Source organism: Amblyomma maculatum, chromosome 2 (genome assembly GCF_055883805.1).
Source record: "Amblyomma maculatum isolate TAMU_Amacu chromosome 2, ASM5588380v1, whole genome shotgun sequence".
NCBI lineage: Eukaryota > Metazoa > Arthropoda > Arachnida > Ixodida > Ixodidae > Amblyomma > Amblyomma maculatum.
Genome location: NC_139345.1, coordinates 34,876,432 through 34,904,243, shown reverse-complemented (window position 1 = coordinate 34,904,243; position 27,812 = coordinate 34,876,432). Strand labels below are relative to the sequence as shown.

Genomic DNA, 27,812 nt, shown 5'->3' with positions numbered 1-27,812 from the left:
ACATTCCGCCCTATGGTGGGTAAGAAACGCAATGCGTGCGGCTTTCTGCTTTCCTGTTTTCAGCGCGTCGTCGTAGAACTGACCTAAACAAGCGCCTCGGGCGGGACGCGTCCTCTACGCGGCCTGGTTGCTTCCTATACGGCTCCCACGCGATCTTCCCCTGAACAGGGGCGGTTCTGTTCCAGCTCGCTCGATGCCGTTTGTCTGGTGAATTTCCGATTAGAGTACGGCGCGCTGTGCTGACTCACCCTCCACTCGGGCTGTAGAGACGCGTTTGAAGCCGATCGATCTGCCAAGACCGAAAGCCCGTGCATCTCTATTGCCGTTAGCTGCTATAGAGCACAGGTATTGGTACATTCCCTCGATCGTTCGTGCAGACTCGGTAAGTGAACCTTTTGCGCGTGTTAGAATGGCGATAGTAATACTAGGTTCTATACAAAAAAAAAAAAATAAATACGGGGGAATACGGGGGACACCTAATCTCCGCATTCAAAGCTATGATGCGATAGCGTATGCAGCCAGCCCACATATAAAATCCCGCTGTAACCAAGTCGTATGAACATGCCCGCGTTGCTTAGGGATAAGGTGAATGCAAAGGGTTTTGACTGGCTGATTCTGATATCACTCTCCCATATGAAAGCTGAGGGTTGAGTTGGCAGGTCCTGCCAACATTATGTCAGGAAACCCTACGTCCACTTAGTGCTCAGCCATCAGCTAGCAAGCAGCTACCGCCTGCCAGCGCCATGCCAGAGGGTTTTCGTCCACAAAGCCAGCAGATTCGGACAAGAGCCAACGGCAGATTTTAACACTACCGCTTTTAAAGGAAGACTAAAAAGTTTACTCGATGGACTTGAGCAGATACTCTAGGAGAGTAAGAAGAGGAAATGAAAGCAGGAGGAGGGAAACTATAATTGCAATGTATGCAGATTCAGACTAATTTCTACAGCCTGGGATTTCTCTCTACTTTTTTATGAGTCGCCGTAGGCACCGCCTAATTCACTTTGCCATTAGAATACGGGAGTTCTCGCATCGTCACTAATGCGTCCAGAAAAACTCCAGCTGCGATTCTCGAGCTGTCAGAAAGTGCATAAATGAAGGAAGTGAAATCTTTGCAAAGAAGCAAGCATTAGGGGAAGAAAACACAAATAAAAAGTCGAATGACGCATTTTGCGCCGCAGTAGGTCTGGTGGCGTGATTTCAAAGGATTCAGGTAACCGAAAAATGCCGGCTATATAAGTGTATATGCCGCGCACTTCACGCGTACGACACGTGGCCGGACGACCGTGTATGTAGACACGCATGCAGGAAGCTCAAGTACGCTGTCGTGCTTCGGTATAGCGTATATCCAGGCACGTGTAGCGATCAGCTGTAAGTAACGATCAATTGTCAAACACACGCTGACAATGGCCTGCGACAGACCACGAGGCAGGTGTTAACAAACGCCGTCATAAGGTCGTCTCTCTCCGCATGTCTATCAATGAGATTCGCGAACAATATTCATTACGCGCAGGCAGGAACGGATACGCGAGCGACGGCTGCTGTCTGCTCCTCATCGACACCGCATCACCGTCGATGGAAGACGATGCACGCTGAGTCAGATCATCGGCGATGAACAACAGAAGCTGCCTTCTTCGTGTACTCAGCACGTCATGCAGGAGCCCGTCAATAAAGAAAAAATATATCTGTATAGAATCGCCCGATCCTATAAATATCCCCAGCAATCACCGCGGAGTGGAACATTTTAAATTTAATGTTAGCAGCTCACTCGAAAACCAATTACGTCCATCTCAGAAAGAAATTTCGTGTTACCTCCTCACCCTTAACATTTTCTTTGCCAGATTGGTTGTGTATATGTTTGCTTCGTAATCGCATGTCCATAATAGAAGAGACATCTGGGCGAGTCCACCCAAGCCCACATCTTGCGAAATGTGCCTCTCATGTAATGTTTCCACTTGTAATTAGAGTCTTTACGTGACTTCAATGTGGCTACAATAAATATATGATGATTCTTCGCTCATTTCCAAAATTGTGTCATTGCATATATTTTCATTGCCCTTTCATGTCACGACACCTGGTAGGAGTGAAAGTAATGAATAAAGTCACATAGAAATGGAATAACCCTATACAATACGAACATGAAGATATATAGACTCGGAAACACGAATGTTGCGAATACTCCGAATCGATCCCTTTTAATGCCGAACCAATGAGCAACGAAGACCTCGCGAACGGTGCGGACAGCGCCGGACCATGCCGGTCGCGCGGCACGAAGTGTGTTTGGGTTGTGGACTCCGTCACTGTAACCAGTGCAAATAAAAATCATCATCATCATTTAGGCACGCCGAATAAAATGTACGATCGGCCAGGGACAACTTCATTGAAAGTGTAACATTTCTCAGATATTCTACGCGTCTGCGCGTAGGGGTAACGTGAATGCATGGGTCCTGGAAGGCTGATTCTGACGTCACCCGAGAGACCCGAGTTGGAAGCTCCTGCCAAACGTATAATGTCAGGCAGCACTAAGTCATTTCGTGCTCGGTCATGTCAGCTGCCAGCTACCGCCTGACAGCACCATGCACATGCGCAAACGCCGGCGGAAGGCCACCGACGCCGGATTTTCGGCAAACGAGGCCTATCGCGTTAAAAAAAGAAAGAAAAAATCAGCAAAGGAGGTCGAATTAACCCGTGTGTAAAGGGTACGCTTACACATCGGACCTCCCTGGTAATTTGCTATTGTCCCGTTTCGCGCCTAGAAATTGGATTACCGGCCAGTGAATGCAGGAACGGAAGCGCGCGTCCACGCGCCTCCGAGGAAACGCCTCGAGTTCGCGTCGCAACGCACAGACGTGAACAAGTTTGTATCGAAGCGCTCGAGAGGTCCTCTACAGAAACGAAACGAAATGAACTTCCACAGCAGGCAATATGTTTCACGATATGTGCTCGCACTGAAGTGATACTGCATAAAAATAAAAGCAAGGACTCCACGAGCATATTGTCCTAAACATGGCACGCCGTTCATCTGCCCGAAAGAAGTTGGCTCTCTGTCTTTGCCAGAAGTTCTCAGAGATGTTCTCCGTAGTCAGCCTGAGCAGCCTCAGTGAATGGATGTGATAGAATGATTTATCAAAATGAAAAAGATTTAATACATCGTTTAAGCCAAAGTCGAAGACGAACCATCGCAAGCCCTTTTAGCTTTCAGTGTAATTCAATGATTTCGCGAGGCCTAGTCTGCCTCTATAGGTTATAGGCGCTCACTCTCATTGAAGCAATGCGAATCAATCGTACAATCTAGGAAACTTGTTATTGCAGCAGGCTGATCACAGTTTCCCACGGTCGTCATCTTAGCTTGAGAGCAGCGCCGTCAGCCAGTGGTGCAAATGTTCCGTCACCTTATCTGTCCCACCTGTGCTGCGCAGGTGCTCGCCGCTGCTTGCTGCTCTGGTGCAGCCGTGTTCTGGGCCCACTTGTCAATCCCACAAAGTATTTGTAATAATGGAGTGATTACTCGTGTAACTGCTACATTATTACACAACAAACCTTCCACCTAATTAATTCTGGAAGCCTGAGGAGACACTATTGTAAAATTGCTCAGCTTCGATGCACAAGAAAAATAATGAGAAAAAATTTACTTCGTACGTCCACATCTTGACTCACAGCGAGAGATCCCAAAATCACCTTTGTTGGCACTTCCAGGAATATAAACTGAGCACAACCCAAGGCTAATAAACTGAGATGTTAGGGCCACTGTACCGAAAGCGCGCTACGTGAATTACAACAATCATTATCCAGCTCCCACGCGGTGCTGGAGCAAGACAACAAACGTTTCCCGCAGTTCACCCGAAAACGTTGGCTGCCTCTCTCCTCTCGCCGTCTGCAGAATGTCCTTGAACTACTACTACTAGACAGTCTGTCGCCCCGCGACAGCAGCAACCACCTAATCTCCGAACACTTTCCTAGCAGGTACTAAACAATGCCTGCCCACCGGCGGCTTCTGACGTGCCGACTTTAAACGAACAAGCCCAAAGAACAGACCAAGGTTTTTGTTCCTTTGAAGCCTGTAGTTTAAAGACGATTACGGCGTGTCGCCCATCATCAACGACCACAGCGGCGGATCACGAGACGGGTGAAACGTGCGAGCACGCGCAGTGAGCAATGAGTCGCCAGAGCCTGTAATGAACTAGCTGACTGGGCCGGCCAAGAACAATGATCCCAACTCGCGCTTCAGGTATATGTTAGTACCTCCCAGTACTACGCTTTCGCAGGTAGCTTCGCCAAGGGAAAGCCCCATCAAAGAAAACGGACGAGAGAGAAAAAGGGGGGGGGGGGGGGGGGGGGGGGGACTGCGTGGGTCTTCCGACCTGTGCCGCGCAGTGCCAAAGGTGATTCGACACTGCGAATCACAGTCGCTGTCGTGTCTTTCGCGATCACCCCCTCCAAATCACTTTTCTTTTTGTACGCGCTCTCTACCTCCGTCGCTTCCCAATAAAACTAGCTGCGCCGTGCCACAAACGTGGTTCGTGAGGCGCGTGAAAATGCGTGAAATTAGAGGAACAAGAAAAAGGGTGGAAGAGAGGGAGGAAGACAATGTAAAAAGGGCGACAAATCTTAGCACGCAAGCCGTGCATTACGTTCCGCCACGGGACGAAGTGATGTCCTTTCTCTCTTCTCTTCGCACAAAGGTCCGGCGCACTTGAAATACCCCCCCCCCCCTCCCACACACACACACAAAGAAAAAAAGGGAAATGAATGAGCAGCGAGGGAGGACAAGGCAAGATAAGGCAAGGGTTCCACGAGAAGCGGACGCACCCCTTGCGGTATAGTAGAAAGAGCATTGGCGCATGAAAAGAAAAGGAGATGGAAGGCGCCCTCAATATTCAAGGTCAGCGTCTTTTCACCTTTAGCAAATGTCAGACGGGGCGAGGCAAGCAGCAAGAAGAGCGACAACCTCGGTGCCCCGCGCAACGGGGACCCCCGTCCGGAGAGCGCGCGTTGTACGTATATATACGCACCTGCAGAGGAGGAGGAAGAAACGCCCCGCCCTCCCACGGAGTGCCGCTGCCGCTCCGCTTCCTAGAAAGCGGCCTGGCGGGCGAACATCAGCGACCACAGAGAGGGTTTACTACTACAGCCCCTACTACCTCAAATGGAAGCACGATGGAGGCCACACGCCACTGCGCGGGTATGTCAAGTAGTAAAAACTTGCGACTGCTAGCGCTTTCCACGGTGAAAGTAGCAGTGCGGGTGAACGAACGAACAAGCGATGCATGCCGTGCACACAGGGGCCTACTAGAGTTGACTAAATGAAGCGCCAATATAACTGTAGAAACAAAAGCAGCAAGATGAGAGGAGCATAGCTCATCATCGCAAGCAACAGAAGCCCCAGTTAATCCACTGATCCCTACTTTCTGTCTTGACTCAGCTGCGACCCTATGTTGTCTAAAATTTCCTGACCATCTGTCCACAATTATACTTTAGACTCTGCCTCCCACAGTTACCTTCTCCTACCCTAGGAAAACCTGGTCACCCTAATAGACCATCCATTATCCGTTCAGCGCATCCAAGCCCACGTCCTCCTAATGTCGGCTGAGGCAACCTTTACACGAATTTGCTTCTTTAAACAGAACTATTTCTTCAAAAGCTATCCGTTGGTGTTATGAAGCTTGTGTACTCGGTCCTCTTTAAAATCTCCCCAGTCGAAATGTCAGCAGCTTTTAAAAAAAGTGTGTCAGTCTACTTATTCCGAAGCGCCTGCATGTAGGGCGGTGCGTATTATTGGGCTGCTGAGCGAGTGAATGAGAGAGAGAAAGAGTTTATGTGTGTGTACTTTGAGCGAGATGAAACGCGTAAATAATGATCTCTACGAAAGTGCGATGGCCGATCTTAAGAGTTATTTTCGTTTTCTTGTTTGCGTGTGCATATCATCAATCACATTTACTTTGTCCCCCACCGAACACAGCACTGCTAGTTAAGTTAACCTGAGAGTCCCGAAATAAATGAAGAGAAAAATAAAGCCTGAAGCATAGGATTTCTCTAATATTACACAGAGAGGACGAGCGCGTTTCTCAACGGAAAGTTGTTTATGAAAGCAATTTTTTCTCGCATGGTACAATTTCGCTGTAGCAATCAATATAGCCGCAGATTTCTTCTCGGGAGGCTCGTCTGAATATCGGCTCACTCCGAGCTATTTGGACGACATCACACAATTCCTGATCTTTGTAGCAAATGGCTCCCTTCGCGTTGGGAATAAAGAAATGAATACAGAACTAAGAATGCTTACAATGGCGGGTGTCCACCACAGCTACAAAAAAGAAGTTATGTGACGCTGGCGGATTTTCAAAAAGTCGTACATGCATATTTCTGCACAACAAGGGATGTTGTTGGGCTGATGCCGCATTCAAGATTGAAACTTTGTTCCAATCAAAGCGAGAACGGGAGTCGAACTCGCAACCTTATACTCAGCACCAAAAGACCGTCGCTGGGCCGCCACTGAGGGGTAACAAGCACAAGGACAGGTGAATGCATGGCACAGGAAGGAAACGGCTATTTCCTCTGCTCACCCGCGATACTTGAGTGGTGAGGGGAGCCTACTCCGATCAGACTCATCTACATTTCTTGCCATCTGCTCCCCATATCGCCGATCTATTTTGCATTTCGCTAAGGCTTCTGGAAAAAAATGCCCCACGTCGCCACTATCTCTCAGATCATTGACCTAGCATTCAAACTGCGCGAAATTTAAGACACGCCATTTTGGAAACCAAGCCGATGGCTGGCGATGCCGCGATTCTGTTGTCTGTTCATTAGACAGGGCTCGCATCAAGATCCTGCGAAGCTCGGCCCTACGTTGAACGAGGTGGCATGCGGGAAAGCTAGGCAGACGCATTGGAAAACTGGTCCCCATTATGCAGGTCCCACTTGAAATAGCAGTACCTCGAAGGCCATAGCCGAGAGCAAGGTGCAGCAACAGCCCGTTCGCGTCATGGCGCTTGAGCCGATATAAAATCAGGTGGAGTAGGATAATAAAGCAAAACGAACTGCCCGTCGAAATTTTTCGGAATCGGTCCCATTTGCGCCCCACGGATAGGAGAGAGCCGCGAAGGAGCGCCGGTGATGCCGAAAGGGTAAGAACGGAGATAAATAAAGGAAGAACTAGGCAGGAAAACAGGAAGGCCAGTCGTTCCAGCTCGTGTCACGTGCGCAGTCGGTCGGCGGAGACGCTGCAGGCGCGGCGCACCTCTTTTGGTGTGGCTGCTAGACAAAACAAACAGTGACCCGGGCGAAGTCGCGCCCAGCCCCAGAAAACGCTGCGGCGGAGGACAGCTACGGCGAAAGGGGAGGGGGGGAGAGGTTGAAGATGCCGGCGGGGAGGAGGAGGAAGATGAGGCGAGGGAAGAGACGGCGCATACCAGGCACCGCGAGGCGCCTCCGCTTTATATTGCCGCCGTCTCGTGCAGCGCTGCGAAAGTCGAGGGAGCCTGCCGCCTGAGTTGAGGCCGCGCTCCAGAGACGAGGTTACTCGCGCACAACCTAGCTGTTGCACTCTTTATTAACCGCGCGACCCTCAGGCACGTTTAGTTAATCGTCATCCGAAGTTGAAGAGCAAACTGTCCACGACGGCGCAGACGAGTCGCCCGATCCGACGACGCGTAGTAGTCGAGACGCCCTCAATGCGGCCGCCCAGTGGCCCAGAGGCGCGCCCTGCTTTCCATGCACTGCACGGCCGGCTAGGCACGACTGAGGGACGGGGGGGCGGCCGTACACCGCACTACCGTGTCCACCGGCGTTCAACGCCTACATACAAGCGATAACGTAGCGAACATATTTTACGGCTGTGATACGGTATCGTGCTGCGGCTTTTCGAAAAGAAAAAAAAAAGAAGAAAAAAAGGAGGGGACGGTTTTACACGGTGATTTTCGTTTTCAATGTGCACGCAACCCGGAGAGCACACATATCATATACATATAGTATAATAAGACCACCAAAATAATAACAAATAAGAAATAACATATCATATACAGATCATATATCTCTTTTTGTTGAAATCTTTTACGCGTCCGTCAATACGGCACATGAGCCGATGCGGTGATTTAAACATCGCAGAAATAAATGAATACACTGCCCCGTGGCCTCACTGTAAAGCACTCTAATTGATCTCGGGCAGTTGCGAGTCATTTTTGCAGTAGCCTGCTACCCGCTCTAGCATCTCCAAATGTTTGCAGACTATCCCCAGCCTAGTACTCGGTTTTCCTCGGTGGGTTGCTTGTAAAAAGAGCACGGACCAAGTAAGTGCGAAAGTAGAAGACGATAGCTATAGCTGGCTCAGTTCGCACAGCGTACTGAACACTCATATAGAGAGACACATTTCTACTTCACACAACGACTTGCCACTCCTTCTCTTCTTTCACTTTGTTTTTTCGCTCCGCACTATTACACCCCCTAAGCCTCCAAGAGCAACGGGAAGTCAAAAGCAATTTAAACTTTAATTCCAGCATCTATGGGTGGCCAAGCGGCGGGCTTTGCTGGTTTTGAGCAGGGTAAAGTGAATGGATCATAGCGTCCCTCACAATGTGATCCGTGTTTGCTTTTCTCGCGTAATGACAATTTCTTGTTTGCATAATAGTAATTACTAATGCACGCATAAGTACGTGCCTGTAAGACAACTCACCAAGTCAAAGACCACGTGGTACTCACTACATAGAGGTGCACATATATCTAGTATATATAGGTATATATAATACTTACCTCAAACTAACAAGCTTTCGTGGCCTATGCGAAGCGAGCCCGTTTCGCAAACCGAAAGTCCTGGGTTCGAATCGTACATCGATGTAAGTTTCTTTTCAGCTCAATTAAACTCCTCTGATTACAGGAATTTTCCTGGGAATTTCGGCGCCAGTCAGACTATTCTTTGACATGCTCCTGAAATGCGTTTGCCCTTTGCTTCCATCCTGACTTTTCGCTCACGGCCGTAAACGCCGACGGCGACGATGCCGGCATTTCGGCGACACGGAATCCTTAACGCTATCGCGTTATAAAATGGGGTCATATAGGTTTTTTGACACACGATGCGCATTTCAGTTGGCGGTTGTGGGATTATAATAATCGCAGACACGTCGAAACAAGGGTTTGGTGAAGTAGTCTTCCTCAAGCACTTCGATGTGAGCGCACGGTAAAGATCACAAAGTGGTGTCGAAATTATTCCAGCAACTTCCTCTACAGCCGCTTTCTCTCCGCCACCGTTCGTTCATTCTCTTCTTTAACCCTTTCCTCACAGTGAGATAGGTGGTGCGCTCTTTCCATCCCTAGATATTTCGCTTTCGGTTCGAGGCTATGTAATCTAAGGTCGAGCTTCAGGCAAAACTCGGAGAAATTGACTGGGGGCCTTAGTGGCAGTGCTCTATAAAATTTTGTAACAGATTAACGCACCTTAAGCGGGTAATGCGATATCGGTGCGTTTGGATCCATTGTGCACGAATGGAAGGGATGAAGACTACGACACGCAATGCGCAGCGAGAGAGTAGTGGAATTAAGCATGGGGGTGATCGGTCGCGGCGACATATAACGCTCTCTTGCAGCGGGATCGAAGTCCAGTCTGGGTGTAGTGGGGGCCATATTTACTTTACTTTATTTCTCTCAAAGCCACATCCTTTTCCCTCCGCGCCGGTTGTCCTCCTCTCCGCGAGCGGCGCGGCTGCGATGACCACAAACCAAACACAGAGCCACGCCTCAGGACACACTGCGGCATTTAAAGGTATATAGCACCTTTAAAACCGCGCACCGCTGAAAATTCAATACCAGACGAAACGTAATGACGTAATTAATTTCTGGAGTACTCCACTTGCGGCGTCCCCCATAGCCTGAGTCGCTTTGGCGCGTTAAACCCTGTAAACACACACACACACACACACACGCGCGCCGTAGCCACTGAGCCACTGCGGCGGGAACGCCGAAATCCTGCTCTGAAATTATTTTGAGTTCGTTTCTTTTTACTGTTTTTTTTTAACTGTAGGCAAGCGCCTGTTATTTTTCCGGGAAAAAGAGTGAGTGAATGTATGTTTATTCAGAACGGGTGAAAAAAAATATGTCGCACGAGTGTTGCTTAACCCTAGCGCACTTGTTGCGTCTCGCAGAATGGCAGGAATCGAAATAGCACGGTTCGTCTAAAGCACCTGTTTTGGTGAGCCGGATCGAACGCTTATGGTGCCTTATATATTCCTCTTGTGTATCGAGCCGATATGGCTCAGTATGTTTTAGCGAAGTAAACAGCCGCTGTTTACCCGCAAGTTGCAACATTCATGGGGCCTATACCTGTATAATAGCGGCCAGTAACAATTATCCGGACCATGTCTTTTTGAAAACATCCTACGCATTGTTAATTTTTTGTATTTTTTATTGATCTCTATGAATAGGAAGGGACCGCATTGTTTTAAAACGTCTATTATTGCCTCAGGGCATAAACTCGTTTTATTTGCCAGGTGGCTGGGCATTTATCAACAATCTGAAAGCTTGCAATTTAGACACCGCTTACTTTAATGTATATCCGCAAAAACCATAATTTTGACCAATCATAACCCCCGTTTCATTTTTTTGTTATTGTTTCAACATAAACGGGCCGTATGTGAAGTTTCGCAATTGGCAATAAGAGCTCTGCGCCCCACCAACCGATCACGTCAGCAGCACAGGTTGGCCGGTAGAAATAGCTCGATTATACATGGCTTGAGTCATGAGGGGCTGATCTTAAAAAAAAAAAAAAATAGGGGGGGGGCGTATTAAATGATACATAAAGGTTGGCCGTTCTAATAAAGTCCAAGAGGGAACGATGACCAGGCCCCTGCCTCCAAGCAATATAAGATGACTGGTTGTTTGGCGAGAGACCCACTGCTGTCAGATGCCGAATTCTCATCGGCTTCAGTACCGGGCAAACCAACGACAAGTGGTGAATATCTGCTTTACTATTCACTGTATTCACTATAGTGAGGTACCGCATTTATTCTCAGTGCCTCATTGTAAAGCTTCCGGATTTGATTCCCCACATCACCGCGTATAAAGCTCGTCAGTCACATTCCTGAAAGAAATGACCTGACACAGTCGCTTCGCATGCAGTCGTTCTGGCAGGCGCGTCGGTTAAGAGAAAAGCGAGTTGTGCAATACTAATTACGCAAGAGAATTAGAGACGTCGTTGTCTGCTAAGAAGAAATTGACGCCGCCAAGTTTCATCTCGTTACTTTGTTTAGAAACATACGCAAAATTCCAAGATGTACCGGACCAGAAAATCGAGTAATATGAATTAGTGGACATTCTCCACAATAATTATGTTTAAGCAGAGGTGCTTCTCACGGCACACGGAATCTTCGTAAGCGTGGCCTCTTTCGTTTTTGTTCTCTTTAAATGATAACAGCAAAATCCACTGCACATCTTATACCCTTATTAGTTACCTTCCGTACAATGTGCAATTTGTATATGCGCCACACCAAATCCAGTTCTCTATTACGAGGGTTTTAACCAGTTTAACGTCCCGATTCTGAATGCGGGATACGAGGGACGCCGCAGTGGAGAATGAATTAATGTCAACCACACGTGGTTCTGTAAGGGAAACTCGGGGAATTTTTGTTTTTATTTTTAAACTTTTTCGAGTTAACGACTGCTTTCTATTTCTAAGGCCTATCCTATGATGCGTGCAATACTAAACTAAAAAAGCAGGAAATAACTTTTAAAAAGCAAAAAAAAAATGCAAACCTGAAACTGAAACCGCAAAAGCTATTTGGTGTGGCATCAACTGTGACGGGTTGGTTCTCACCAAGCTGTGCGGGTCCCTGCATGGGACCCCGCACAGCATGGAACCAACCCATGACAAAATTACAGCCGTGCGAGCACGTTTTCTTTCCTATAGTCCAATTTACATACTTTACGCTCAAATACCGCGAAATCGCTAACGAATCTCCGCGCGCCGGACCCAGAGCTTTTTGATCAGCAAGGAAACTCCGCCTCAAAAAGTGAATAGTTCTAAAGCGCATTTTATTTAGTGCTTATGGATCGTTATGTCGTCTAGAAGCGGCCAATAAAAGCTACCTGCTATTGGCTTTTGAAAATCCCTTCTTTTATATTTTCTTTACCGTCTTGATTATCGCTACGGCTCCTACGCCTATTAATTTTCGCTACTGCATCTCTTCAACTCGTTTTATTTGCCAGGCGGTTGTGCATTTATCAACAATCTGGAAGCTTGCAATTTAGACACCGTTTACTTTAATGAATATCCGCAAAAACCATAATTTTGACTAATCAGAACCACCGTTTCTTCCTTTTTTTTTTCTTTTTTTTGGTTATTGTTTCAACATAAACGGGCCGTATGTGAAGTTTCGCAATTGGAAATAAGAGCTCTGCGCACGACCAGCCCATCACGTCAGCAGCATAGGTTGGCCGGTAGAAATAGCTCGATTATACATGGCTTGAGTCATAAGGGGCTGATCTAAAAAAAAAATCAATATCGGGAAAACTACAGCCCACTGAGGTGAGACATATATGACACCGTGTAGAATATGATTACCATGCAGAATACAGGCTTAAATTTTCGTTTCTATCTGTGAACATGAAAAAATTGCCAAAGTTGTCCTCTAAACGTACACTGAACCTTATACACCACCCTAGTGTTGTCGAATTTCGCACGGATCCATTGCCGCCCTCCGCCCAGTTTCGCTCTTTTTGCAGAACTAACTTAATGCATGGACAGATTTCAAGCATTTAACGTGTAATAAAAGTCTAGGAATATATAGATCGATGAATGGATGCTAAAAGCACTCCCTCTAAAAAGAGATGATGGCAGGCACCGCCAGGTGTTTATTTAATTTTTATTTTGTTGCTAATCTTTGAAAGTAATGTATAAAAATTTACCCCCTCTAAGTGCAGACTTCACTGGTTCTTAGGCTATACCGGGCTTCCACCACGCTTCTACCTTTGGCTCACTTGCCTCCCCCCCCCCCCCCCTCCCCCACCACACACACACTTTTTTTTTTCTTCTTTTGCCAGTGTCCACTGAAGGCGCACCACACGCTACTTCAGTTGTTCTTGAGGCCTAGGGCCTCGGCGATGATGATCTGGCCTGCTTCGACATCTGAATAAATACTGGTACATTCTCCTTTCTTTGCGCATTGTTACAGTAAGACATAATGGAGGGAACTGCCGCCCAATCGTTAGGCGCGGAAACTACAAAAAAGGGGGTGTTGCGCGTGTGAAAACTCGGTACATGAAGACTGTGCAAAAAGAAATATATATATATATATATATATATATATATATATATATAGAAAAGCGGCAAGAAGGGGCGACCATTCAGCCACGGCACCAGCAAACCACGACGACGGTAGCAGACGACAACAAGCGTAAAGCGAAGCGCGTTTCCCCTCCGATCGGCCCGCAGCGTAGGCAGAACACTCAAGCCTGCTGCCTCCTTTGAAAGCCTGTCTTTCAGTTATAACCACGAGCAAAAACGAGAAATATATATATATATATATATATATATATATATATATATATATATATATCGCTCCATCTTCCCGTTCTTCCTCCTCGCTGGCGTAAGCGGAGATTTGCAGCCTCCTCGCACCCCGCTTGAATATTCGCGCCACCATGGCTGCCGACGACCAGGGGGCGGCGCATGCGGGGTAGCCGGCTTCCAGTCGGCACCGAGCGAACTGCAACAGCTGTGTGCGTGCGTGGTGTGTACACGCAAAACGTGTCCCCATATGAGCTTAGACATTCGTTGTATAAGCGGAGAAAGAAGCTCCGCAACCGCCGGCTTGAGGAAAGGAACTCTGCGGTCGTGTTTTTGTTGCCTGACTTTTTTGGCGCATCCCTGCACCTTTCGCAAACAGAGCTTTTTCCTCGTTCGTTTCTTGAACGGAGATCGCGATCCCCTCTTTACCGCGGGTCTGGTTGGAAAGAGAAAGAGATCGGATACGCAGCCACAGTCAGCGCCGCCGAATTCTCCTCGCCGGCGCGCATATGCGGTCGGAAAAAACTGCGCGTCGCGAGGAAAGGAGAAACAATAAATGGGGAGCTGAAATGTCATGGCGGGGTCCTCTCCCGCGGCGTGGCATCGCGGACGATAATAAAACGCGCGCGATGGCCGCATCCCCTGATCGGTCCAGACAGTGCTGCGGCCGGCGGCTCAATGAGCCGGCGGCAAGGGGAGACGCCGGGGAAAGGGCCAGGAAGCTTGCGCTGCACGCACCGGCATTTTGAACGGCTCCGACGGCCGCGGCGGCGGCCGAAACGAGTTGCGGCGGTGAGCCCGTGTGCGCGCGCGCTCCTCGCTGTATCGGATTACGCGGAGCGTGCAGCAAAAAAAATAAAAGGAAGAAAGCCACTTTATGCTGTAGGAAGACCACCGCGGTGTAGCGGGTGACAGAATCCGCGACTCACCTTCTGGTCGGGAAGCAGAGACAGCGTCGCGTTGTGCAGTTCGTCCAGCGTGGGTCTCTCCATGTGTCCGTGCACTGACATGATGTTCCGGTAGTGGTCGAGCCTCGGAAGGGCTTCGCGCGTATAGTGGCGCAGGCTGCGCACGTTGTGGGTGTCATACGTGCAAGCGTTCCACGATTGCCCGTCCGGCTGTACGTCGGGGTCCTGATCGTCGTCGTCCTCTTCATTGCCGCTCTCGCCGTCCGAGTGTTTCTCGTCAACGGCAAAGTCCACCTTGGCCACCTGGAAGCGCGACTGTTTCTTGCCCGGGTTGTCCTTGCGGTCGTCCATCTTAATCCATTCCTCGTTTTTCTCAGCTAGTGAGGACCGCTCCATCTTCGCGGGCCTCAGCACGCGACGAACTCGGGGTTTTGTGTTTGCTTGCGCCGGCTGGGTCGCGATCGCTCGACGCCGTAAGTCGTTTTTGGCGCTGCGCTGGAGCAGACGATGGTTATATAGCCAGGCCTGCCCACAAGGCAGCCGACAAAAGTAGAGAACGGTTGCAGAGGGCGCTGCAAGTTTGTCGACGCCATCGTGACGGCATTAATGAAACAAACAAGCAAACTCGCTCCTTTTCTGTCAAAGCGTCACACTCAGGAAGATGCTATGGTTGATTTTGTTTTTGTTTTTCTCCCTTAACAGTGCCTCAGTTTAAAGGTGGACACCCGCAGCGCTGTCAGTCGTCGCCGCAACGCCTCCATCGTAGAACAACGAGACTCGAAGAGCGTAATAGCGGCCCATTCATCGCGGCGGCACCCTGCGTTTTCTCCTTAATTAACCTTCAAGCCAGCTTGTCACAGTGATTGTCAGTGATACATCACCAGCCACCGACCCTTACGATGCCGTGGGTCAAATGCCCTTGCCTCGTTGCGTTAGGTTGAGGTGCGTTGGCAGATAACGGTGGAGAACGCTCTTTATGTGATTATGTTTCAAATGGCGTTACCAAGAAGAAAAAGAAAAGACGCTCAATCAAAATAATTTAGTTACACTTACATGGAAAAGGGCTCACACGTCCTGGTGTACCTGTCTTCTTCTTCTGTCCGCTCAAATATCAAGGTAGAAGGAGAAGAAATAAAGTATATGATGATGACACAAAACGGTGTCCACGCTAATTGATATTGGACGTTGGTTAAAAATTCTGGGTTGTTAATGAACTTATTACTTTGCCCGTTGTAATCGGTGTTTTTTTCTGTTCAGTCGTTGGTATGCGTGTACAATGTTGTAATAGATTGCTCTTTAGCACGGTGCTTAAACGCTTTCTGCGGTCACAATTCACACAGGCAAGAACGATGGGCAAAAAATATAATATAATATAATATAATATAATATAATATAATATAATATAATATAATATAATATAATATAATATAATATAATACAATATAATATAATATAATATAATATAATATAATATAATATAATATGATATAATATAATATAATATAATATAATATAATATAATATAATATAATATAATATAAAGATAACAGCGACATCTTTACATTACTGTTTCGGTTTCGGTTTTGAAATATATATGTCACTTAGAGTTAACAATTTATATACAGCGTAATTTTTATAACCTTAACAACAAATATTGAAGTTCTTAACAATTATTCTAAAAGATTTTTTATAATTGCTTTTAGCCCTAGTAATTTTTGCTTTACACCACACTGGGCGTGACGTCACTCGTCCTAGCAGAGGATACCAGCAATCTCTAGGTCGAAGTGAAATATTCTTTACAAAATGTTTGGTGTGCTTGCCCGGTCTGGCGTGAACGCCCTGCGAGCCGCTACCATTCCCAGAAATGCAGTTCTACCAGCTGGTAAGGGCGTCGTGGTCTTAACTTCGTTGCTAGTGTTTTGGATGACGTTAACCCTGATCGCGGTGTGCGAGGTGGTTTCTGTGCGTGTGAACTTTTCGGTGGAAAGAACGCGTACAGGGCCTCTTGTTTAGTTTTTAAGTTATACTGCCCAGAATTCCTTTGGTCTGCGTTCACTGTTATTTCGGAATTTGTGCTAGCGAGCGAATTAACCACCATTTGTAGCCACCGCCGGCTGGTAATACGCCGGCACGCGTAGAGCATTTCTGGAGCTTTCGCATACCTCGTATATTCTAAATATACGTCCGTATAAACAATTACTGGCGTATTTCTATGTATGTGATGCTGCAGCTGTGGCTCCAACTTTTTGGCGCATGCAGACAGACATGACCTTCAGAGAGGGCTTAGCTCCTCTTGTCACGCTTCTGTTCCAAAACTTTACTGCACCTCTCTGTCACTATCGAGTTACTTGTGAGGCAAAGGCTGTTACATTAATCTATTTATGAGGCTACAAGCAATTGAATAGTGCTGGATTGCGTTAACAAAGGCTAGCACTACAAAGTTTATTAATTACAAACCGTTGATCGCATTCGGCCACTGCTGACCGCTCCTGCTAGCACGCACAACTTTCGAGGTAAAAAGAATGCGTTTAGTCGCAAACCATGGCCGTCATTTACGAGCACTTAAAGAAAACTCCATGCATTTGTAGGAGTCGCCTGTGTACGGCAGATGTCAAAGCACAGTCAGGAGACGGACGAAGAATTCGACGCACGCTACGAAGCGTACTTCAACCGCAAGGACATCGACTGCTGGGAGATCCGCAAAGCCATGAACGACCTCCAGGGATTCGACGTGGTGCCTGAGCCTAAAATTGTCATTGCTGCACTCAAAGCCTGCCGGCGCCTGAATGACTTTGCCCTGGCTGTTAGGTTCCTCGAAGCCATTCAGGTTAGACATGGAAATTGAAGCTACTAATATGCCGCCTAACTGGTTTTGTTGGCTTCAAGTGATTGTCTTAGTGTGGCCATGTTGCTCTGAAGAATGGCTCATTTTTTATTTGAAATCCCTGTCCTAAGAAAAATGCCACTGTACTAACTCTGTTTGCAAAGATCGTACACGTCTAGCTACTGTTAGCATAGTAATGCAAATATCGGCACCAACGCTTAGGGCCCCCTGCCATTAGACAGCCATATTTCAGAAAGTTGTTTCAGACTTCACTCTACCCATGATCTACTGCATGACCTGTACTGGTCAAGGTATGTTTGTGACCCCAGTGCTCAAAATGGCAGTCCCCGATTTAGAGTAGCATATGAGAACTCAATGTTATGCCTCCTGTTAATCCTTTATATCCCAGCAGCTAGCTGTGTTGCCACCAATAATGACCAGATTACTTATTGGTCATACAAGGGAAGTAAAACTGTGAAATAACATGCAGAGGTATTACTTCTGTGCCTACGGTGACACAGCACTGATATTTCATGGAATTTTGCCTTCCATTTTTTTTTATATGATCAGTAATCTGCTAATGCTTGCTTGCCATATGTCTAGCCATTAAGATATAGTGTTAAACATCAGCACCGGATGTTGACGTTATACGATTGTCGTATTGTAGCATCATTCAAGCAATATTGCAGCTATCAGAGGTGTTACACAGCTTAGCCATAACTTTATTGCCCTTTTGTGCAGTACAAATGTGGCAGCAGGGTGAAGGAGATCTACCCTTATATCCTCCAAGAGATCCGCCCTACATTGAACGAGCTGGGTATCAACACTCCAGAGGAGCTGGGCTTCGACAAACCAGAGTTCTATGTGCCCCTCGACTATGAAACATAGAGGTGAGCTGCAAAGGGGGTATCTCTTTTTTGGCAAAAGCCTCATATGTCCTGTTAAGACAGACCTGTAGGTGCAAAAATCCCTCTACTTCCTGCCGTCTCCATGGCTTTCCGAAGTGGAGAAAAAATCCGAGGAGAAGCGAGGAAACTGTGCTGGAGGCGTGCCGGAGTGGAAAGGGCATGAGAAAGAATTGATTTTAAGGAAAGGAAAGGCGCAATATCAGTCTCACTTTGCAGTGGACACCTGAACTACACCGGGACGGAAAGAGAGTTGTCTGGGAATGTCTGGAAATTTTTAATATGCATTAACATCACGCGGTACTACATGGACACAGAAGTTTTGGCTTCTTCTTACTGGTGTTGGGTGCAAAGAATGATAACAAAATAACAAAAACTCTGACAGTGAAAAATTAACAACTTTATATCGCAATAGCAGCGTCACAGAGTGACGGATGCAGTAGAGGTTCTTGCTTCTTGCCACTCTCATCGGGCACAAAGGATGACGATGAAGACTCATACATTGAAAATTAGAAACTTTATATCAGAATAGCAGGGTTAGAGTGAAGATAACTAAAATCTAGAGTAATACTTGTCACACAAGCAAACTTAATGTCATTCGAATCAAATAACATTAGCATCTAATGTCATTATTCACCTGCCACACGAGAAAATTTAATGTCATTAGGCTCAAATGACAGTCTTCATCGAATGAGCTTGGGGAACTCATTTGTATTCGATCGTGAACTTATTTGCATTCGATCGTGAACCGAATGTGCATTTTCGACACCAGATACGCAGCACAAACAAGCAACGCAACAAAATATTCTGCGCACAGTGAAAGTTAAACATTATATTTCTAGAGTCGCACTGCAGGCTCTCGTGTAATGAAATTACTCTCGGTCATAGCAGTGGTCCAGTCATGCCAGCGACTCACAATCTTTTTAGGTTCTCTGTTCCTTGGTGGCCACTTCTCCTCATACATTTGTCTCAGGACTATTTAAAGTTGTGACCACAGTGGAAGAACAAGCTAGGTGGCCGGATGAAGACTACGCAGGTGGCAAAAAGTTGTGTATACATCACACTGTCCTCGACAGATGGCGCTACATGCAAAGGGGCTCAATTTTCAAACGTAGGCGCTGAATGAAAACAGATACGGACGCGAAAAAAAATTGATAATGACGCACCTGCTTTAGCCAGACGGGAAAGCAAGACCGTGCACACTGCATTACGTCTACAGATAAACTGCACAGGCTTGCAGGTACACAATAAGGTGGTGGAAAACAATTTTCTTTACCTGGTTTTTAAAAAGCTACGCATTTAAAAACATAAATTGGGGTCACCTCAAAAACACAAGCAGCAAAAAACCACGAAGTTGTTATGCGACTTGCCATTTATTTGACATGTACACAGAACTGGCTGTAAATACATATTTTAGAACAAAAATTTATGATTGTTAAATAAAAAGGGACACCAGCGAAAATTTCACGCACACCAATGTATTCATGACTTCCACCATTTAAAGAGCAAAACAGTAGCCAAGTTTTCACCTACTGAAGCTTGGACAGCTCACATAGCTTCTGTGTGTTATTTTTTGCATCAGCTTTTTGGCGTTTGCAAAATTGCCTCATTCTTATGGCTACATAATTGTGTAGCAAGGCTGCCATAACATCCTCTTTATGGTCTGAGCAGAAGAACTGAAACTTGTAGTTGTCAAGCATGCTGTCCAGCGTCAATTCATTGGCATTTCTCAGAACCGTATGCTTTTCAGGTTCCATCTCAGTGGCATAGAGCAAGCAAAACATACTTCACTTAGGGTGCATGAGGCCTCCTCTAGTTTTATACAGAACAAGGCTGCTGTCTGGCTGTTGATGAAGGGCACTTTCTTCCAATAATCCTTCACGGCACTTCGTACATGTTGTACTCTTAAAGTACTTGCGGCAAGCCAACTAAATAATAAATTATGCAGCTGACAGCTGCCGGTACTTCATTCAACTTGTCAAACACATGGTCAACCTCAGCCTCAACAGCAACCAGGTAATCTAGCTTCTTTTTCAGCAGCAGAACGTGTCCTTCAGACTTGGCATTGTCATCAAAAGCAAGTTTCAAGTCATTTAACGTTAGCACAGGTGCACCGTGCTCAGATTCCATTGTCAACTTGACAATTTCCGAATTTAGGGTGCTTAATCAGACTATAGACTCATAGCATATTGTATAATTGAAGAAATGTGGGCATAGAGGTATGGTCATTTTGACCTCCAGCTTGGCGGATAGCCCTGAAGAAGCGTTCGAGCACGTCTTGGTTAAATTTTCCGGTTAAGACTTATTTGAAACCACACTCTTTTAGCAGGTACCTTGATAGTTCCAACGCGTACAAAATAGTCACTCGAAGACCTTCAGCAGTTTGATCAGTGAAGTAACTTGCTCGAGATATTTTTCCTGATACCGCTTCTTTTTCTCGGTTATTTAGCCAATACAGCTACGTTCGTTTGAAGGACGTGATCCTTCCTTGGGATAGCTCGACACCAAGGGTTCAAGCGTTCATCTTTTGGCGCGAAAAAAAGACAGTTTCTCGCTACAGCCTCTGTATCCTGTCTTGCAACATGGAACGAAACACTTCTTGCCCATTGTGCTCACAATTGGCTTGTCGAGAAAGCAACGTTCACAAAACTGAAGAAAAATGCCCGCCCACACGTGCTGTGACCGGTGCAGGCAGCGCTAGCCCCCTGCATTGCCAGGCCATCTGTTGGCGAACTGCCAAAGCATACTACTTCCCATACTACTTACCAGTAATGAGATTAGAACAGATAAATAAGGCAATATCATTAAAATAGAATTTTGCATGGCAGAAAAAAAAAATGACGATTAAGAAAAGGAATAGTAATGACAAAAGGAGATTTGAGAATGGGAGACTGAGTTAGCGGGAGGTTTCGCAGGTTGTCTCGCTAGTGTGACATAGGGGTTGGGAGGCCGACGGCCGCCGTGTGAGCGATGCAGTGCCAACGCAACTGTTGGACGACTGTTCCCACCAGCGCTGTGTGACAGGCCGTTTATGCACTCTGGCTTTGTGTGCTCAGGGTGGTAGTGATGGGATGTTTGGCCACTAAATTGCTTCATGCAGCTATTTTTGTTGGTTTTTCACCACTTTGTGCAACAGTAAAAAAGAAAATGAAAACTAGGTTCTATATATTGTGTCTTAAGTAGGGAAATTGTGTGGATTTGCAACACTAGGCACTTGGTACCTTTTTGTGCAACTATTGCAGGTTTTAAAAAACAGTTTGGAAAACTCTTGAAAAATCGTAGACTATTGCAGGTTTTAAAAAACAGTTTGGAGAGCTCTTGAAAAATCGTAGAATCAGCTCTTGAACTGCCTGGAAATTGCAGTTTGTCACTTATAGAGAAATATGCTGTCACCCATCCAGAGTTGCATAATTTCTATGTTTAAACTGAGGCTGGTATCAGCTTTTTCACTGTGTTGTCTCCCAACTACTGCTTCTGCTGCTGAAAGCATTCAGTCCTTCAGAGAGTCTTCTGTAGCCCGGGTCATTCATGGGAGGCAGCTTTTATCACCTGTTCTTCCAACCACAGTCACCACGGAGACATTTTTACCTTAGCCTCATAAGAGTATGTAGTGTGCATTGTTTGTAAGGAGAAACAGGATATGTATGCTTTTCAGTGCACTTTTTCCTGATGCATCTCTCGCTAACTTCGGCATTTGGCTGCTGATCCCAAGGTTCCCAGTTCAATTCCGACTGCATATTTTAGTAGTGCGCAAAATGCAAAACTTTCTTGTGTGCTAAATTAAATCCACAGTCCTCCACTACAGCCATGTACCACTTTGAGATGTACTCCTTGCAGTTTCTTTCATTTTGAACTCTGATTTGGCAGCGAAATTGGCCACCAGTGGCTGTGTAAACCAGAAATCGAGGTGTTCACAGAAAACATGTGCTTCCACCTTGGTGTAGCACATTGGCAAATCATTAAAAACGCAATGCACACAGTACAAAATACAAGAACTGTGGTGCTGTATATTGCGGGTGTATTCTAGAGCACTGCTTGGGCCTAGTTTTGAGACTAGAACCTGGCTCATGCAGATAGCTTCATTGCCCTGGCCCAGCCCAAGACCATTTCTGCAGCAACTTTGTGCAAGTAGCCTCCCGATACTCAGAAGGTGGCTGAAAAAGTTGCTCAAATTGCAGGGATGCTTGAAAAAAATGGTTTGGTAAGCAAAGCAATAAGAAAGATGGGAGAAAGGAGAGGGCAGGCTCGTCCACTGAGCTTTTTGAACTGTGATCTCGTGCATGAATAGCTGTGAAATTTTGAGAACCAAATAAGAAAGCTTGCATCCACTCCACGTGTAGCTACCAACTTTTTGCTCCTCGCCCTCGAAAGCCGCAGCAGTGACATTCTTTAACCCTTTAACCGGCAACCCCAAGCTGTACTCGTCATGGCAAAATCGCCAATGACGACTTACACTCGTCCGGCCCGATATTGCGGTGCTGCCATCTCAAAAGACGAGTTACGGCCGTCAATTGCATTGGTTGCGATTTTGAACACTAGAGGGAATTAGTCGACCATAAAAAACGCATTTTGCGCCTTTGGCGCCTAGTTGAAGGCTCAAAAGAGTAATTTCGCAATGCGCATGCACTGTGGGAAAGCCACCCTCGTGAAGTTTTTTTTTTTTTTTTAACTTTTAGTGTTAATTTTAATCAGAAACCATCGAAGTAATATATTTTCAGAACCATAATTACATGGGGGAAATTATGGTCACTTAAAAAAACGCATTTTGCGCCTTTGGCGCCTAGTTGAAGGCTCAAAAGAGTAATTTCGCAATGCGCATGCACTGTGGGAAAGCCACCCTCGTGAATTTTTTTTTTTTTTTTAACTTTTAGTGTTAATTTTAATCAGAAACCATCGAAGTAATATATTTTCAGAACCATAATTACATGGGGGAAATTATGGTCACTTAAAAAAATTTGTGATTATGAAATAAATATGCCATATTTCAGTGCGTTCTACACATTAGTATGGCATGCACTGTAGGAAAGCCACCCTCGTGAACGTTTTTTTTTTTTTTTCAACTTTTAGTGTTAATTTTAACCGCAAACAATCGAAGTAATATATTTTCAGAACCATAATTACGTGGAGAAAATTGTGATCACTTAAAAAAATTTGCAGATTTTGGTACGTTTTTCGGAAAATAAATTGGTGGTTAAAGGGTTAATGAGCGCAGTTTGATGGCTTGAATTCGGCACATTTTAATGGAGATGAAAAGAAAAAGCACTTGATTGCATAGTGCATGTTAAAAGACCTGAAGTCTCCTTAACCTATACACTCTTCCTAATGGCGTTTCCCATAGCATAGTGATGTTTTCGCGATGTGAAGGCGCACAAAGGCAGTCCTAGAACAGACAGCTGGCTGTTGACTAAGCAAATGAAGGTTTTTCTCAGTTTTTTTAGGAACGTCATGTCTAGTTGCAAGCGATTAACACAAAGCCAGGCAAAAATGCCTTGTGATATACTTGTCGGCATGTGCTCACCAGTAGCTGTAACAGCCCAAACCAGCAGTTCTCTGTGCTTTTAGCAGGTAGGTGCACTCAAGCAAATGAGCCATGAGCGGCATTACAATACTCTGCTAGACTTGCACTGTACAACCAGCAAGAGCGATCTTTCGCTGGTGCTTTTTATCACCGAGAAATGCCTTTTAACTCATATTGTGGCGTTCAGCACAGCCGGGCATGTGCGTCTTAAAATTACTTGCACATGAGAAACACTAACTAAAATGGGTCCGCTAATGATAGCTTCCTCTCATTCCACCTCAAACTCCCTGGAAAGATTTTAGCATCAGAATTCCTAATTTTTTATAAGTTCTGGGTCATTAGGCTGGGAAAGAAAGCATCTGCTGGAACTTTTATCGTATAAGAAACAAAGCATAAATACATGTTCGGTAATATCGGAAAGAGGGGGTGGGTAACTTTCTGTAATGAGCACATCTGCATCCTATAATTTTTTTTCTCTCGTTGCTAGAAGATCTACTAAGGTGTACTTCAACCTGCATTAATAATCGAAGGCTGGATACAGCCCTTTGGTGAAATGGCCCATTTTCTGGCCTGAGCTTGTGCTGTGCTCTAGCTCATCTTTCCTAAGCAAGAAGCAAGTTGAACTTTGCTAGCAGCTCTACATGCAAGTAACTCATGGTGGTGCTAGGCAATAGAATGCATTTTTGCATCATAGGTACAGAACAATGCATCTTCAAGAGACATCGAGGAGTGTTTGAAAAAAAAACGGCGCAACCTAAAGACATGGACAGCGCTGTGTAGTAGTCCTACTTTTCACTTTCCGTGTCCTAAGGGTTCACTGTTTTTCCAAACACGAGTGTTCCGTCGGTGGCGCTCAACAGGAAGGAAGTGATACTGCTTCATTCGAACAATATGAGAAGCAGATAGACGCAATTTGCCATTATTTTCGTTTTATTTTCATTATATTTTTCCTTCTGAATTTTTTCTTCACAATTTCTTTCTGAGTCTTCTGTTTTCTTCTTATTGTAACCCTACATTCTTTGTGATGCTTTCTTCTTTTTCGTATCAAAAATAACAGCCAGTTGGTAGTGAGCGCATCATCGGTGTGAACGTCTTTCTTTAATCTCTTGTGTGTGTGTTGTGTTAGTGTATAACTATACAGCGCCAGAGGTCTTCGGAGTCCAAACACGAATTATGAACTAACCCATTCTACGACCCTTCCAAGGACTGGCTGTGCCATTAGCTTTTTGTCATTTGATCACTTCATTCTTATTTCTTTTTTTCAGTGGATATGTTAATGAGCACCAGTATGAATGTTTTGCCAGTAATGGCAAGCCTAGCTTATTCCTTTCAGTAACTTAACTACAACTGACTAACTTGTTGCTGCTTTTGCAGGTTCGAACTGCACGCTGGAAGGAGGGCTCCTGCCATGGCATAGTTTGCAAGGTTGTTTTGTTTGCACTTATAGGCAGAAATAAAATAAATCATGCAGTGGTGAGGCAACCACCCATCTCTGTGACTCCCCTTTTTAGCTGGCCCAACAGTGCCAGCTCATTAAGCACGCATTGATGGCTGCAGAGTCCCAATGGATCCCTGCTGACATCCTTTGTTTGGGCTGGTTCCCTTTTTCTATCACGCTCCCTACTGATGCATGCATGAGTGTGTACAAAGATGTGTGTTATGTGCAAGCAGGTAAGTTGCGTGGAAAAAATACTTCGGTTTTTCTGATCAAACATGATTCTGTTGCACCGTTGACATAAGTAGAAACATGTAACAGGCATGCAGGTCTGTGATATGGGATGGAAGTTACGCCAAATGACATCTTTGCCACATGCACAATGATCATTCTTGACAGTCCCTCCACTGCAGTTGCGGCACAAGCGGACATTACCAAGACAATTTGCCTCACCTAGCTGAGCTAGTATTAACTGGAGATGGAACCACTTTAAATTATGAAATATGTATGCTGCTTTATGCTTATGTCCTACTGTACTCAAAGCACTGACATTGCAAAAGCTGCTTGTGTTACTGGTTCGGTGCATGAGAATGCACCAAAGCAGGAAGCAAACAAAACTTCAGGGCTTTAGTGTACACAAATTTTTTCCCCACTTAATTTGTGTTCCTGCCATCAGTAGTTGCGATTCTCAACGTCATGGCAGGCAGCTAGACATATGGGCATTATTCACCAGCTTTAGTATTCAAGATGGCTTTGTCCATTGGCAGGGACTATAATGAATCTCAAAACACAGGCCCAGGCTGTAGAGGGCTGTTAACTGGATAAGCAGCGTCATTCCCCAGCTTTGCTATTCAAATGGGTTATCAAGTAGCAGGGAAGACAATGAATTGCAGTATACATGGTTTGGTTTGGTTTGTGGGGTTAACGTCCCAAAGCAACTCAGGCTATGAGAGACGCCGTAGTGGAGGACTTCAGAAATTTCGACCACCTGGGGTTCTTCACGTGCACTGACATCGCACAGTACACGAGCACCTTGCTTTTTGCCTGCATCGAAAAGCAGCTGCCGAGGCCGGGATTCAATCCCGCGTCCTTGGGAACAGTAGTCGAGCGCCACCCCGCATCCCAGGTTGGCATATGAATGTAAAAAAAAAAAAAAAAAATTTAAATATGCGGTACCGCCGAAGAATTGACGCGTTTTAATTGTGGTGCTGGCGAAGACTCTTGAGAGTTCCTTGGACTGCCAGAAGATCAAATCCGTCGATATTGTCGACCATAAACCCTGACTGCTCATTGGAGGGTCAAATTCTAAAGTTAAAGCTCAGCTACTTTGGTCATCTGATGAGAAGAGAGGAGTCGCTGGAGGAAGATTTGATGTTGGGAAAGGTTGAGGGTCGCCGGAGAAGGGGTAGGCAGCGAACGCGATGGTTCGATGGCATCCGCGAGGCACTGTAGATGAAGTTATGTGATGTTAGCAAAATAGAGACCAGAAAGCGTGGCGTGACATGGTCCGTAGGGTCACGAAGAGTTGGACACGACTGAACTGAACTGAACCCATTGTTGAAGGAAGCCAAACTTACTGGGAGCTCAAAATCTGCCGCAGCCATTCTGCACATTACTATGTCATGTCCAAGTTTTGTTTGAAGCTGTAAGAAGATCATTATCAAGCCCATGTTGAATAGTGTATTGAATACATTCCACATAAAACAGCTTCATTTGTTTAGTATTGTCTGTAGAATTTAATTTCTTGCTGCCCTTTAAAACCAAAGGTTACCTTTACCATCTGTGCAGGTAAGTGCTGCTCCACTGGAACTGAGCCTATTTTGGTATTAATGAGCCTACATCTGGGGTTATTAAACTGTGTTCTGCAGAACCCTTTATTTATTTTGTTCCTTGAACACAAATGCCTGCATGCCTCAGACCTCACCTTTTCTTCTTGTGTAGTGTTTTTTAATTTATTTATTTTGTCCCTTGAACACGAATGCCTGCATGCCTCAGACCTCACCTTTTCTCCTTGTGTAATGTGATAGCCCCGCTGCGGTGATACAGTGGTTAGGGCGCTCAACTTCTGTGCCCAAGAATGCAGGATTGAATACCGGCTGCAGCGACCGCTTTTCTATAGAGGTTTTTGAAAAGCCAGGCGCCTATGTGCTGTTCAATGTTAGTGCACGTGAAAAGGCCCAGGTGGTTGAAATTTCCGGAGTCCTCCACTACGGCATTTCTCATACCCTGAGTCGCTTTAGGATGTTAAACCCCATAAACAAAAAAAAAAAAAAAAAAAAAGTGCCTAATGCCCGCCAAAAGGCTGTCATGGCATTGCAGCTAATCTGCAATCGATCCCTTAGCACTGTCACAATAAACTGACTAATGTAACAAAAAATGGATGACATTGGCCGGAGGACCTCTGATTAATCTGCTTTAAATCCCCTAGCACCTGAGAGCCTTTATTAGGTGCAAGGAAACTTGCTGCAACATTGTGAAGATTGGTCAACATCATTGACTAAAAGGCCTCTAGTAAGCAGTGCTTACTGCTGCATTCTTATGTTGTGCCTGAATGTATGTGCTTCATTTTGAGAGTCCATACTGTAACTGCTTGTACTAACAACCTCTTTCTCTTTAGTACCAATTTCTTTACCTCTGTGGTAGTTCGGTGGTTAGGGCTCGATCCCAACCACGGCAGCCCCGTCAGGCGAAACACACAGCACTTGTGTACTCTGTAGTGTCTGTGCACTTTAGGAGAAT

At 45.8% G+C, this 27,812-nt stretch overlaps 2 protein-coding genes across 2 annotated transcripts in view; one reads left to right on the top strand and one right to left on the bottom strand.

The window, feature by feature from the left end:
* LOC146198343 (solute carrier family 12 member 2-like) overlaps positions 1-14,897 on the bottom strand; it is a 128,950-nt gene extending 114,053 nt beyond the window's left edge. The window contains exon 1 of the mRNA XM_084593790.1: positions 14,413-14,897. Coding sequence (XP_084449916.1) covers positions 14,413-14,787 — 375 coding nt within the window. The 5' untranslated portion in view covers positions 14,788-14,897. The remainder of the gene's footprint in view (positions 1-14,412) is intronic.
* Positions 14,898-16,119: 1,222 nt separating this feature from the next.
* COX5A (Cytochrome c oxidase subunit 5A) lies at positions 16,120-25,120 on the top strand. The gene is made up of 4 exons (XM_084593789.1): positions 16,120-16,273; positions 16,980-17,218; positions 17,957-18,105; positions 25,013-25,120. The coding sequence occupies exons 1-3, from the start codon at positions 16,195-16,197 to the stop codon at positions 18,101-18,103; spliced, it is 465 nt and encodes a 154-aa protein (XP_084449915.1). The 5' UTR covers positions 16,120-16,194; the 3' UTR covers positions 18,104-18,105; positions 25,013-25,120.
* Positions 25,121-27,812: the final 2,692 nt, after the last annotated feature.